The sequence below is a fragment of the Passer domesticus genome, chromosome 6 (assembly GCF_036417665.1).
Source record: "Passer domesticus isolate bPasDom1 chromosome 6, bPasDom1.hap1, whole genome shotgun sequence".
NCBI lineage: Eukaryota > Metazoa > Chordata > Aves > Passeriformes > Passeridae > Passer > Passer domesticus.
In genome coordinates, this window is record NC_087479.1 from 39248214 (window position 1) to 39262630 (window position 14417).

Sequence of the window (14417 nt, forward strand, 5' to 3'; positions counted from 1 at the left end):
TAGAGGGTAAGGTAAACAGATTTAACTTTAGACAAATGTAATTATCTGTTAAGTAGATTTAATAAGATACAGTATGAAGAAATAGTTATTATAATGATCTGTTGACAAATTAAATAAAAAATAATAACAAGCAAAAGGTGTAAGGATGCATAAATAGGAATTTTAATTTAAGCAAATAAAAAATGGAAATTGAGTATTACATAAAGTTTCCAATTGGTGTGATTCCTTCAGACCAACATCTAGACTTTTTAGCAAAGATCAGGAATTTATTGCCCAGTATTATGCAAAGCTAGATTTAGAAATCCTTGAAGAGTAAGAGGTCCATACTATCTGTTCACTTATGAGAAAGTATCTGTTTCAATGATATGCCCAAGTTCTCTATTTTCATGTAACCTGCTTCCTGTGCTGGGCCTGTGGAAAATCATAGAATCACAGAATAGGTAACTGACCACAGTGGGTCATTTGGTCCAACCTTCCTGCTCAAGCAAGTTCATCCTAGAGCACATGACACAGAATTACATCCAGATGGTTCTTGAGTATCTCCAGTGAGATAGACTCCTCAGCCTTGTTGGACAACTTAGTGCATGGTCACTCCCACAGTAACGAAGTTCTTCCTTGTATCCATGTGGAAATTCCCATGCATCTGTTTCTGCCTATTGCTTCTTGTCCTATTGCTTGGCACCATCAAAAAGAGCCTGGCTTCATCTTCTGACACCCTCCCTTCAGATACTGATAGACATTGAGGAGGTTCCCTCTCAGTTGTCTCTTCTCAAGGTGAGCAGGCCCAAGTCACTCAGCCTGTGCTTGTAAGAGATATTCTGCAGACCCTTAATAACCTTTGTAACCGTCCACTGGACCTGCTCCAGGAGCTCCATGTCTCTCTTGTCCTGAGGATCTCAGAACTGGACACAGTGCTCCTCATGTGGCCTCACCAGGGCTGGGTAGAGGGCAGGACCTGCTGGCAATGCTCTTCCCCAGGATACCGTTGGCCTTCTTGGCCACAAGGGCACTGCTGGCTCAGGGACAGCTTGTTGTCCATCAGGACCCCCAGGTCCTTCTCCACAGAGCTGCTTTCTAGCAGATCAGCCCTCAGCTTGTGCTGGTGCATGGGGTTGTTCTTTCCCAGGTGCAGGACCCTACACTTGCCTTTGTTAAATTTCAGTTGGTTCCTCTCTGCCCATCTCTTCAACCTGTTGAGGTCTTTCTGAATGGCAGCCCAGGTGGCCAAGAAGGCCAATGGCATCCTGGCCTGTATCAGCAGTAGTGTGGCCAGCAGGATCAGGGCAGTGATTGTCCCCTTGTGCTCTACATTTACCTGAAAAGAGGTTGTAGAGAGATGTGGGTCAGTCTCTCCTTCCAGGTTACATGGTTAGAGAAAATGGCCTCCAGTTGCACCAGAAAAAGTTTCGATCAGATTTTAGGAAAAATTTCTTCCCTGAAAGTGTGGTCAAGCATTGGAATGCCTCCCCCCACACCCCTTCTCCTCCAGGGAAGTGATGGAATCACCATCCTTGGAAGTGTTCAAAAAACATGTAGATGTGGTGCTTAGGGGTGTGGTTCAATGGTGGACTTGGCAGTTTTGGTTAATGGTTGGACCTTGCTGATTCTGTGATTCTAAGTTGTGGCTGTCATCTGAAACAAGTTTAATTATTTGGATAACAGCCTAATAAAGGCTAATGTGTTTGTGGCAAAAGAACTTATGCTCTGTACCTCAGTCCCGCTGCCACTGCCCTTGAGATCCCCTCCCTGACTACTGCTTGGCTCTATATCCACCTCTGGCTCTTTCTTCCATACTTTGCATTCTTCTGTATATAGAAGTACTGCAAAATTGCTGCTGTTCAGCTAGTCTTCTTCTTAACTCCAGTCCACAGCCTTTTGGACTGTGAACATGCAATCATGTACGGCTTTTTGACATCAGGATGTTTCCATTCCCTTGGGATCCCTAAGCTTCCCTAAGAGTCACCTCTTTTAGACTCCTTCTGCTGAGCCACAGAGTTCCTCCTTGACCAGTCTTTCACAAAGCTGCTCTCTAAAACATGAATCATTTGATTGGTTTTCTTGTGTTTTTTGGATCTTTGTTCTATGCTTCCTATAATACAGTGACCAGATTTGTACACATTATTCCAAAAGAGACCATCCAGCTGCCTTCTGAATGCCAAAGTAATAACGTCTGTGGTTTATACTCTGTAGCCTTCCATACACAACCCAAAAACCTTGTTTGCCTTTGTTACTGCTGCCAGATGTTCTGTGGATGATTTTCAAGTGTATTGTGGGGAATGTCACTATGCCAGTGAATTTCAGCAAATTTAAGCAACTTTGAAATTATTCCTTTTTCCACATGGTTATATTCAAGTCAAACCAAACTGTGTTCTCACTTGAAACTGCCCTGTTTTGGTTACCCCCTTTTCACACTGAATCACTCACTACCTGTTACCAGTTTCTCTGCAGGAGCCTCTACAATAGGATTTCCCCTTCATCAGGCCTCTTTCAGATGGTGCTGGAAACTCCATCTAAAGAGCCCAGCTCTGAAAGTCTAGGGAACAGTTATATTGTCTTTAATACTCAGACTAATGAATTGGGAGTAAAGGGAATAAGAGACTTTTCTCCTAGAGAGGAAGCAAGGGGAGGGAACAGTCTATAAAAGAATTACAGTGTTCTCACCTCTCTTTTCCTGCAGATTTGCTGACAGCACAGGAATACCACTGCCTGCTGCAGTTGCTCTGCCCTGACTTCCCAATGGAACTCACTCAGAAAGCAGCAAGGTGGGTCCTTATTCTCTCTTTAAAGGCAAGATTAGTCCTACATGCTTGGTCTTAGGAACTAGACCTGTCTGTAAAGGTAGGAACAGAGACTTTAAGGTTTTGGAGAGAAGAGTCACCATCTTCTGAGGTTAAGAACAGGGTGTTTCTCTAGCAATGTGAAAGAGTATATATTTAAGATATACAAAGACTGAAATATCAATGCAGAATGCTGCTGTTTGCTCTATGTTTAGATGAGTTGCAGATAAAAGAGTGTTAGCCAATATGTTTTTAACTGACATGTTTTTTAAACTCAATTTCAAATACTGTTTACCATTCTAAAATGTGTTCCCCCTTGACCCAGCTTCTATGGTTGATCACATTTAAACACACCAACCTCTGAAAGATTGCCAGTGTTTTAAAGTATGTTTGGTAAGAACATGGCAGCTAATGTGTTTGAAATTTATTTTAATCTAGACAAGGCAAAAAGCAGATAGTTGGCTCAGGGCATTGATAATGTGATATGGAGTATTTTACTGATTGTGCTTGCTGATTGCAGTCCAGCCCAGGCAGCTGATTATTAACTATCTGATATGGAAAATGTAATAAGGTACACACATCTGTTCAGTTGCTTGTCCCCCAGTGCCAGACTAAGAAAGAACGCTAGCCCTGTAGCAGAGATATATCTGCCACTTCCTTTCATGGAGGTACACAAGCACCAGTCCCATGTGCTGGTGTGTATTTCACAGGGCTGCAGCTGAACTGAGCAGGAATTTGTGATGGTGCATGCAATGAAGGAGACTTCAGCATATCTACACGTTGTGATGTTTGTGTCAAGGAATTTAGTCCACAAGGCTGCTGTAAACTAGAGGCCCCATTCAGGGGCCTGCTGCACTGTTGTGCATGTGTTGTAGAGACAGACAAGCTGGCTTTGGGAGCAGGTGTTGGAGAGATACGAGATCTCTGTCAGAGGCTCAGGTGGGGGTGACCTCACTCCTACTTTTGGCTGGCTAGAGATTTACTTGCACATTGCTAGCTCTGTAACAAGCTAATCTAATTGAACAATTTTAATAAAACTTGTCATATTTCTAAACCATTTCTCTCTTTGCTTACAACTGTTGCTCATTCTCTTGTCCTTTTTCTGGTCTACACTTCCCATTATCCTCCTTGCTCTCTGCCTGTTAGAAGGGTGAGCTCTTCAACTTTCTTACAGCACCAGTTGACCTAGTCTTTGCAAAACATGAGTGTCACATGCAAACCTAGAAACATTGTTCCTTTTTCAGTCTGCACACCCCCAACGGTTTTGTTGCTAATTTTTTTCAGAAAATAATTAAATGAAGTAGCAGCAGGAGTAGCCATTACATTCAGTGTTACAGCCAGGACCTGCATTGGTACTGCAGGGAACAGGGCAGTCAGAGCTGTAGCCTCAGTGCTGCATGACTGAGATGATCTCACAGCACGGTGCAGTCCACACATGCAGGAGCTGTTGCTATGCTCTGATAACAAACAATAGGACTAGGATCAGGATATGTCAGAAGATTAGAATGGAGGCTACAACAATATAGGTTTTATTCATGTGACATCAGAAAGCTCTATTTTCATGTTCCTGCTGCAGAAGTCATACCCAAAAAATGAACTAGGATATCTGTGTCTGTGAGATGTCTTGGATTTTTTTTTCAAATGGTTATGGCCATTAGCAGATTAAAGACTTTAATCTACAGAGATACTTTTGATCTTCAGAGACACCATTTGGCTTTCTGAGTCTTGAAATTGCAGGACAGAAAATGAAGGAATTTTTTTCTAGTTTGATGCCATGATTTTAAGATCTCTACCTGAACACTGATTTTTCTATTGTAAAAGAAACGCAAGGAACTTGCTGGCCACATTTGAGTTGTGACAGACCAGTAGTTCACAGCTCCTATGCTGTTTTATTTGGTATGTGAGCTCATGTTGCACTGATCAGTACTAATGGAACTAGGGCTTGCAATTCAGTACTCGTGTTAAAAGATTGCCTAGGACTGCAGATTGTTTTGTATGTTTTGCTTATTTTTGCTTCCATGGCTCAGAAAATAAACCAAGTCTCTGAAAACTCATTTGAGCCAGCCTAACTTTAAGACAGATTGTGTCTTTAATGGCAGCAGAAAATGGTAAAAGTCCTTGCAACTAGCCTGGTCTAGAGTTTGTCCTGGGAACATCCTGTCTAGTCTGGATTTCTGAGATTTTAACCACAATCAGGAGACCATAAAGTTTCCCCATTGGCACAATAGTAAGGCTTTCCTGCCAACCAAACCCACTTGAACCCTGAAAAACCACCATACCCTCTACCAGAATGCCTCAAGTGTAGGCATTTTTCTTCAGTCCTTTCCAAAGTTCCTCCTTGATTTTCATTATTCACTGTGCACCAGCTACTAACTTTTTAAATACATCTATGGTTTCAGGATTTAAATCTAATTTTGACAAGAAAAAAAAAAGCCTTGAAAAATATGAGATACCTGATGAACTCTTTCGAGTTTCAGTTCATACTTTCAAATTTTGTCCTCAATTTTGGTCCTGCTGTCTAGGTTACAGTCCATAGCTAGTTTTTCTTCTTGCCAGATATTTCAAGGAAGAGGTGCAGATATGTTGCATATGATGCTCTCTCAGCTTCCTTGAGTGCTCAGTCAGCTGGCTATGTGTGGGAATTGCCAGCTGCAGTCAATCTCCTCATAAATGATTGTATTGGATTTAAAGACTTCTCAACATTTCCGGCGTGCAAACCCCTGGGCCAAGCAGAGTCAGTAACCCAGCACCAGAGTGCACCTGCTTCTATTTAGATGCTCCTCCATCACATATGTGCTGTACAGCCTTCCTCAGAGGCTCCTTGCTGTCTTTAACAGCAAAAACTGTCCAGCAAATTCTCATACTTCTGCATATTTTCTTATGCTCTCCTCTAAGTAAGAGGCTGGAACTTGGTGCTGCATAGCACTGCCATTGACCAGAGTTTTAGATTTAACAAGTGAAGTGAATTTCTTGTTAGGAAGGTGATGTAATATTGTCTCTCTGCATAACAAATATGTAAAACCACTCCCCACTGTTGTTTTCCTGTGTCTTTGAGAAGAAAGCTTTGGTGCTTTGAAGGTATCAGGGAGACAGACCATCATTTCAAAGGAGGGAGTGCAGCTCACAGTGATGTGGCCAATTGCATTTCCAGTGCTTAAACAGTGGTTGGAAATGCCAGTGGCTGAGCAGTTTTGCCTGAGAGATGAAGATGCTCTGCCTGCCAGCTTCAAAGCCATTTCCTTGATGTGGCCACTGACAATCTCAGTAACATGCTTATTAGTGAGAATTAAGAACTGAAGCTACTGCTTCTTTAGACAGGAGGAGAGGAGGCTTCTGGAATGTAATAAATAAATCAGAAGCACTTTGACATCTTCAAAGGGTTTTGTTTTAAATACTGGCTTTTCTCCTGGGGACCCTTTAGCCCCAGTCTTTCTTCTTTGAGATAATTAATTCAAGCTGCTCTACATGTTTGATTTTGCCACAGTGAACAGAACTGGTCTGAGTGGCAGGGAAGTCTTGCAAGATCCTATGTTCTTCTAGGTCAGCCTCCCACACAGCACCCTGAAGTCTTTTGCATGAGACAGAACAGTGTTTCTCCAGCAATGTGTTCAGACAATTGATGCTGCAGGAGTTGGTGTGCAGATTGTATCTGGCCCTGTGTTGAAAAGGGTCCTATTGGATGGCCCATACTTTGGCTGTAATGAGCTGACAATCCCCATATGGCACAGTATGCCAGATGCTGACTATACAGGTTCAGTAGACCTAGATGCAGTTGAAAATAAATACCAATTGCCTTTCTTTAGCATTGCCTTAATACTCCAGGTTTTTTCCCATCAAATTGGAGTATTTTCTTCTGTTTTACAATCTCAGCTGTCATTGATTAGATGAGTTTGATTTCCCCCACTTCAGAGACTGACCTTTTTATCCTTAAGTAGTGGTGGCAGTGACCAGAGTATTGTTTTTGTTTTCATTTTTGCCCTGAAATCCACATATGTTTTCCCTGAAAGGAAGAGCTGGACTTTGCTATCACTTATATTTCATGTTTATGGCCTGTGGCTGGTATTTTCCATATTCAAGAAATATGCTTCAAAATAGGGATGCATGTAGCTTCCTACATGCACCTACAACTTAGCAGGGACAAAGAAGACTGACCCTGGCGCAAGAAGTCTTCAGTTGCTATGAAATTTGACTTGACAGTCAAATAACAGACCTAATATGAAAAGAGACAGATTCTTTCATCAGGAAGGGAGGATAGGATGTTCACAAAGTGCAGTTAGGAAGTTGAATGTTGGTGCAGTGTTATTTCCTCTGTAATCAAGTAGAATTTTTTTTGAGTACAGATAGTGAATTACAACTGTTGTGACCTTTATGAATCTGAAATATGTCCCAGTTTGATGAAATCTGATTTGCAGAGGAATAGCATGAGTGTCATTCTGCTTACACTAGTTACTAGTTGTGTAACTGTTCTGTCTGTAGTCATATTTAGTCAGAAGCTGGACTTTGATGATCCTTGTTGATCCTTTCCAACTCAGGATATTCTACAATTCTGTATAACCATATGAACCAGCCTCGCAATTTTTGTACCAGTGTTTGTTCCATCATGTCCACCAGGCTTTGGATGCCGCACTGCCCTGTTCACACTGTAGCTGAAGTGTGTGACTGACATTCAGGATCTTCTCTTTGCTTCAGGTTCTTAAGCTGCCTTCAATTGATATTAGGGCGTCCACATCCTTGCAGCATTGGGTGTTCCCATTTCTCTCTCCTAACTTCTTATACTGGGCCACTAGCATTTCTCAGTTGCCCATAGTTCCTTGGCTGCACTTTCTTGAGGTCTGGGGTTCCTGGTTACAGACTTTAGTTTTTTTGTAAATGCTAAACTGTTTCTCTCATCTTATCATAGGATTGTGCTGATGGATGATGCAATGGATTGCCTGATGTCTTTTTCTGATTTCCTCTTTGCTTTCCAGATCCAATTCTACTACTCAGGTAAATTCCGGGAAGCTGTTGACTTCTCCCACTTGTAGCATTACAACTTTATAGCTTCCCAATCTTTGCACTTTTTGAAACTTGAAAGGATATGTTTTTTTCACAGAAAATATATAGCTAATGGACTCTACTGATGAAAAGTATCACAGATGTCAAGATATTAGGAGATTTAATGAGGACATTCCAAATTGGTGTGAATAATGACACACCCGCAACTGCTGTCTGATTAATTTATTTGTCTTGGCATTGTCTTGGCCTTGAGACATGAATTTTCAGCTTTATCTAGACTATGTTAACAGCTAACAATTAGCTTTTACTTAGGAATATTTTTTCCCTTTCTTTAAGGAAACTATTCAGTCCTGCTGGATACAGCATAGGAAAACTCCACCAGCTGGTGCCTTTAAAGGAAAAGCAGCTGGACAAATTGATATAATTCTTCCCCTTAATATTTGCTCAACTATGAGCTGGTTTGAGCTTAGAGAGTTTCTGAACTGGGTATGATTCCCATGGGTTTAGGAACCCTCAGTGGACTCCACTCCCAAGAACTTCTCTAGCCTCCCCTTGAAATCACATACATGTAACCTCCATACCTTTTGGCAAAGAATTGCACAGGTTTGGCACCTGACCTGTGAACAACCACCTCTTTTATTTGATTTGAGACCCCCTAGTTGGAAAGCAAAAGGAACAGATAATTCATATGAACAGTCTTCATATTGTTGGTCATTTATTGTATTCTATCCCACTTCCTCAGTCTGAGTTCTAACTAGATGAAATATTCCTAAAATTTTTGGCAGGAAAAGTACAGATCAAATAATATTGGTTTGTGTGTGTGTATTTCCTCATTCTTACCCACACATATACATCTGTAAAATCCCCAGGTATTTTTAAACTTCAGGAGACAAGGTGGAGAAACTTGGATAGCATTCAGGTGCTTGTTCTCTATGGGGAGAATGCCTCAAAATACATTGTCCTGTCACCCTAGCCCCTCTAAATTGTGACTGAGGAATGAGAATCTCATTCAGGACAGAAAGAGGGTGAATAGATATTAGATATGCTCCCAAGCACAGGCTAGTGTGCCACTTTCTCATATCCTGGCACACAGCACCTTCTAACATAAAGCTCATGGATTTCTGTCCACTCACACTGAAATGGCTCCCTCTGATGGATGTAGCTCACAATTGGCCTCGACCAGGCAAAACGGGCCATGTTTGGATACACAGAAACACTGGCTAGAAGCTGTTGTGAGCATAGTCTGTGGTCAGAGAGTAAACTTGGGTGGCCTTCTGATCTGATCCAGCCTGTGAGTTCCCATCTTTCTAGCAGTTAGGAGTCTGCTGCTATTCCTAATACAAAAATCTCTTTTTCTCAACACTTCTCTGTATATACTTCCCTTGTGTCTCTGCTGTACATATCACAACTTTATCCATGACACCTTATTGTAAAAAAAACCAGTTCAAAATGGTGATTTTGAATTGGGCAGAACCAGGCTTGTAATGCCTTTAGTCAGGGACAGAAAATGTGTTTGGAAAGTTTTCTTGGATATAACAAATATTTCCATGGAGCTACAGGACCTCAGCACAGCCCCAGGGCCTGTTGACATCCTGACTTTCCTCTCCACCCACCACATGCACAGCACTGCACTTCCATTCACTTGGAACTTAAATGCCACTGGAGTCCTGGCAAGCTCATTCTTGTGTACACACTCTGAGAGATCCCATCCCTGTCCTGCTCACCCAGGCACAGTGCACACACGCAGCCTGTCATACACTCTCCCACCAACCCACACACATGCAAACCACTCCAAATGGAATCTAGATTTGTAAACTGCTGACCACATCCATAAACAAACTTGTTTAAAATTAGACTCCTGCAGTAAACAGTGGGTAGTATGAGGAGCCTGGGGAGAGGCTTTCTGCCAACTCTAGCCCTGACCTGCCCTGGCCCTTCTTCTAGATCCTGTGTTATATTTACTTTGGAGCAGCATGGAGGCAAGCTGATATACAGCCTGGAGCCCTAATTAACATGCTCCCTTTTCTCCTGTTGCAGTTCAATGTAGTTTGCTCCCAACTTGGATGAGTTCTAAATCAGTGGCAAGAGGTGCAGAAGGAAAACATTTTAGACTTCACAAACTAGTTTTGTGTTTTATATTAGTTTTCACGCTTCACTGTTTTTAGTGTGCTAGCTAGCCTTTGCTCCCTTGAGATGAATCTTCTCAACAGAGTGAGTGACATCTCATAATCATCCTAATAAGAAGAAGATAGCAACTTCTATGGAAATGGCTTTATGGGCATACATAATATCTGTTCTGAACATGTAGGATGCTGAGTTGTGCTTATTTCCAGTTAGTGCTATGTACAACACAGAACAACACTTTAAGCCACAGTCTGGTAAGTCAAGAAGACGCTTTGCTGCTTACAGTGCTGAGTTTTAAACGGCTCTCTGTTCTTTTAGAGTTCCTGGAAAGTGTGGCTGCCGTTTATCAAGATCTGCTGGCTGGTAAGAATCCAAATACTGTGATTGTGCCAACATCATCCTCTGGGCAACACCGGCAGCGCCAGCCCCCAAATGACTGCAACCCACTTGAAGGAGTTGAGGCATCTCTCTTCTACCAGTGCCTGGAGTCCTTGTGTGACAGATCAAAATACAGGTATGAATGGAGTCTAAAATACAAATTTGAAGTCTCTGTCTCTGGAGACTCTTTGTAAGGTTGGAGCTGTGAAGGAAGATGGGCCTTTGAACAAGCTGATATTCCCACATGGCTCTCACTGAAGAAGTATGAAGGGAAATATCACGGCTGAACAGCTTTAACTGAATGAGAGAAACAATTTCATGGACCAAAGAAACGTGCGGTTTGAACTGATTCTTCAAGTAATAGATGGATTTGGGTCTCTGCTCTCCATCTCACTTCTGCATTGACACTTTCATCAAGGAGAGATCCATCACGAGTTTGCTAGAGGGGATAAACAAGTGCAGTTGCATACTTGGGAGTTGAAAGAACCCACTGGGTGTATGGAGTATGAAGCCTTAGTACCTAGGTGAGTTCACACTGTCATTTGTACCTGAGCCTATGTTGGAGCTGGTTTCCAGCTAGAGATCCAGGCACAAAACTAGCTAGCTCAGCAGAGGATGGAGCAACACCAGACTTTACTGTACAGCTTTGACAGACACTTTGATCATATTCTCACTATCTGCAAGAAACTTTGCCCTCCTAGAAGGTCATGGTCTAGAAACACAAAATAACTCAGGACAATAACTCATAACAAATTCCACCTGATTTCTAGTTTGGGTTTCAAAATCCAGATTTGTGATCCACAAAATTTTTGCTGAGCTGCTGTCCAGTGCTATAGATATCTAAGCATGAAGTTGATGGGTTGTTTTGTTTTTTTAAGCAACAAAAGCTCTACATTCCCTGTATGTCCTGAGAACTTCAGGTGGGAAGAGTTCTGTGGGACCATCTGGTAGGTCAGGCTTTGCACAGCACTATTAGGGGAGCCATTCCCAACCTTTCATGCAGTAGCTCAATACTCAGGCTTTGGTAACCACTTCTGCCTGAGGGATTACTAGCCAACCCCCACATCTCCCAGGGGTACCACTACACCACTGACTGTTCAACACTTGCTCTTGATAAGGCAGTTTGATTTTGCATTAAATCCTTCAAGGAGTATTGGTCAAGAGCAAGCATCACCATGAAGATACTACTTAGAACTCAGGACTACCAGTTAAGATGAGTGTAGAAGAAAGGGATATGCTAATTTAGTCCTCACCTAAATAGTGTTCCCTGACACATTTGGGCTATCATTGGAGAGGGTTTCTTGCTCCTTGGATGACTGTCACTGATAATAATGTGATAACAACATCACTGAAAGTGTTCAAAAATGTGTAGGTGTGGCAGTTAGGAACATGGTTTAGTGGTGAACACAGCGATGCTTCATTAACCACTGGACTCAGTGGTCTTAGTTTTCCAAACTTAACACTTCTATGAAATTTTATTGACTTCTGAAAACAAGTTTTTCCCAGAGGAAAAAACATGCTAAGAGTTGGGATGTGTATGCCTCTGAGTGAATTGAGGCTTTTCTCACTGTCCTTGGAATGGAGACAGGTAAGACTGCTCCTAGGGATGTCCCTCAGCTCAAAGATCTTGCTTAGCAAATGGGGAGCAGATCCAGTGCTCAATAAGCAAGCGGGTGGCTCTTCATTTTAAACTGAGTCAGGACAACCTCACAGTGTTAGAACAGGTGAAAGGGTTTATTTCTTAAGCTGAGTCTTAGAAAAAAAAAAGATTATAATTTAGAAGAGAAGATGATCTCTGTTTCTCTTTTCCTAGCTGTCCGCCTTCTGCTCTTGTGAAGGAAATGCTGAGCAGTGTGCAGAGAATGACCTTCTATGGATTCCTTATGGCTCTTGCAAAGGATCAGGGCATCAATCGAGCCCTAGGTAAGACTTCTCTAAATGACACAGCTCTAGATTTTCAGTTATTCTGTATTTCTGTATTTCTGTGGAATTTTGTTTGTAATTACAACCCACATTTTACACTGTCAGGAAGAGAGTGAGGTGAAGTTTTTAGTCTTTTTGTTGATGGATTAATTTTCAAAATAACACTGTGCCTTACTGTCTGCCTGAAGCTGTGGAGCTTCCTCAAGGCTTACTGAGTTGAGGTGCCATCCTATGTTTTAGCCCTTTGTGCTCGTGCAGATTTTAAATGGCTGCTCTTATCTGTAAGGAAAGAAGGCACACCTAATGGAAAACCTCTGTGTCTCCTTGGCTGAAAGGTTAAAAGCCCAGTGCTTCCCAGCTCTTCCCCATCTTCCCTCAAGGTGGTGTGATCTTGCTAGTAGCTGTCTGTGGCCTAGTGAATATCCAATCATAAAACATAAACTGCTATAAAAATCTGTACCATGCTGCTGTGGGAACCCCAGGGATTAGCAACCAGCATCTCACTGCTTGTGTCTATGTTGTGCTGGTTTGGAGCAGGGAAGCAGTGTTATGTTGGCTAAGGACAGTATGTAATCTATCCATAATTCACCCACAGTTTCATATTTCCCCCATATGCCTTGCTTGTGCTCTTCCTCCTCCTACAAAGAAGAACAGAAATGGCTTTTCTGTTTGACAAGATGGTGTCCAGGAGATAAATTTAAATGGCAGGAGCAGGGAGGGAGGGCTGTGGGTGTTCCCAAACACTCATCCTCATCTTCATTCAGCAAATCACCCGGCCATTAAGGGTAGATGACTGTCTCTGTCTTTGGGTAAGTGTCCTCCTTCCTCTTCTTCTGGGGCCTGAGTATCTGCCAGTCCCTAATTGCAAAGACAAAACTCAATGAAAAGTTGTACCTTGCCTGAGGGCTGCTTCTTTTGCACAGGTGTGTGTCATAGTACAGTAAAAGTGTGTCTTCCTTGGCTGAGCCCCTTCTTACAGCAAACCATTTAAGCCGCAAATGTTCCTCTGGGGCAGGGCAGATTATGTATCAAAGGTGCACGAATACACCCCTGCAATCCCCTCTGAAAACAGGCTTAGAAAGCAGTGTATTCACTGGGAGGAAGGTGATGCCTGGATGGCAGCAAGCAAAATCTTTTTTTTTCCTTTGCCCTATGAAATCTACTTCTAGTCAAGCATAAAGAAAACAGATGAAAAGAAAAAAAAATCCTGCCCACAGCCTCCATTGTGCCATCTACAAAGTGAGTAGGTTTTCGTTTCCATTAATGTAGGCCTGTCCTCTGGCCCTCTGCCAGCCTCCTGCTGAGGCCTCTCTCAGAGGAGGGGCAGCAACCACAAGTCTGACAGGTGCTAGCATTTTTGGCAAGGAAAGGAGGATTCTTTTCCTGGTGTCTTTTAATCTCTCCTGAAGGGTGATTTCAATAGTCTTTGGTCTGTAGGGGATGACAAGCTCCCCCAAACCCTTCAGCGAGAGCAGTTTCAGGCAAAGGAGGTTTTGGTCTCACAAAGCCAGAAGCTCCTCTTGAGGGATGGGGATAGAATTAAAGCAGCTTGTTCAGGCTGGGACAGTGCCATTGAGTGTGCCAGGCAGACTGGAATCTGCAGTGTATCCCCAATGTCAACGTTGATTTGTGAATTCTTCAAGTGCCATTTATCAACTCTCCCAAGTAAATCTGGTGCCCTAAAGATTTCACTGTGGACTCTGCAACTACAGAAATAAGTTAAGCTTTAGTTGTTTATTCTTTTAATTGAGTACACAAAAAGAAGCAGACTGGGACACTTCTGTGAATCTCCTGACACTGTTTTGCAGTGTCAGACTTCCCTGCTCATTTACAGGAGTAGACCACAACCCAAATAAATGGGGGAGTTGGTTCTGGTCTAAACTTACTCTAGTTTTCAGGAACTCATTGCTACATTTTTGATGACTGCTGCCAGCCTCTCCTGCAAGAGGCAGGGACAGGGCTCTCCAGCCTCTCCTGCTAGAGGAAGGTTACAGAGCCAGCAAACATAGTTGTGTTCCCACAAGGAATTCAAAGCCCCTTCCCAAAGGTATTGAGTGTAGCATCCAGGTCTCCTGAAAAACCTTAGAAATCTGAGAACCTTAGAACCTCACTGTCCTGTTAGTATAGATTACCAAATAGGTATTTTGTCCTGGTGTGCAGTGGTACTCTCTACCAGGCTCTGGTAGGCAGTCTCTGTGCTGTTCTCTGTTATTTCTGTGC

At 42.5% G+C, this 14417-nt stretch overlaps 1 protein-coding gene across 1 annotated transcript in view; it reads left to right on the top strand.

The window, feature by feature from the left end:
* CSTPP1 (centriolar satellite-associated tubulin polyglutamylase complex regulator 1) overlaps window positions 1–14417 on the top strand; it is a 79305-nt gene that overhangs the window by 61951 nt on the left and 2937 nt on the right. The window contains exons 4-7 of the mRNA XM_064424814.1: window positions 2678–2762; window positions 7678–7763; window positions 10215–10410; window positions 12088–12197. Coding sequence (XP_064280884.1) covers window positions 2678–2762; window positions 7678–7763; window positions 10215–10410; window positions 12088–12197 — 477 coding nt within the window. The remainder of the gene's footprint in view (window positions 1–2677; window positions 2763–7677; window positions 7764–10214; window positions 10411–12087; window positions 12198–14417) is intronic.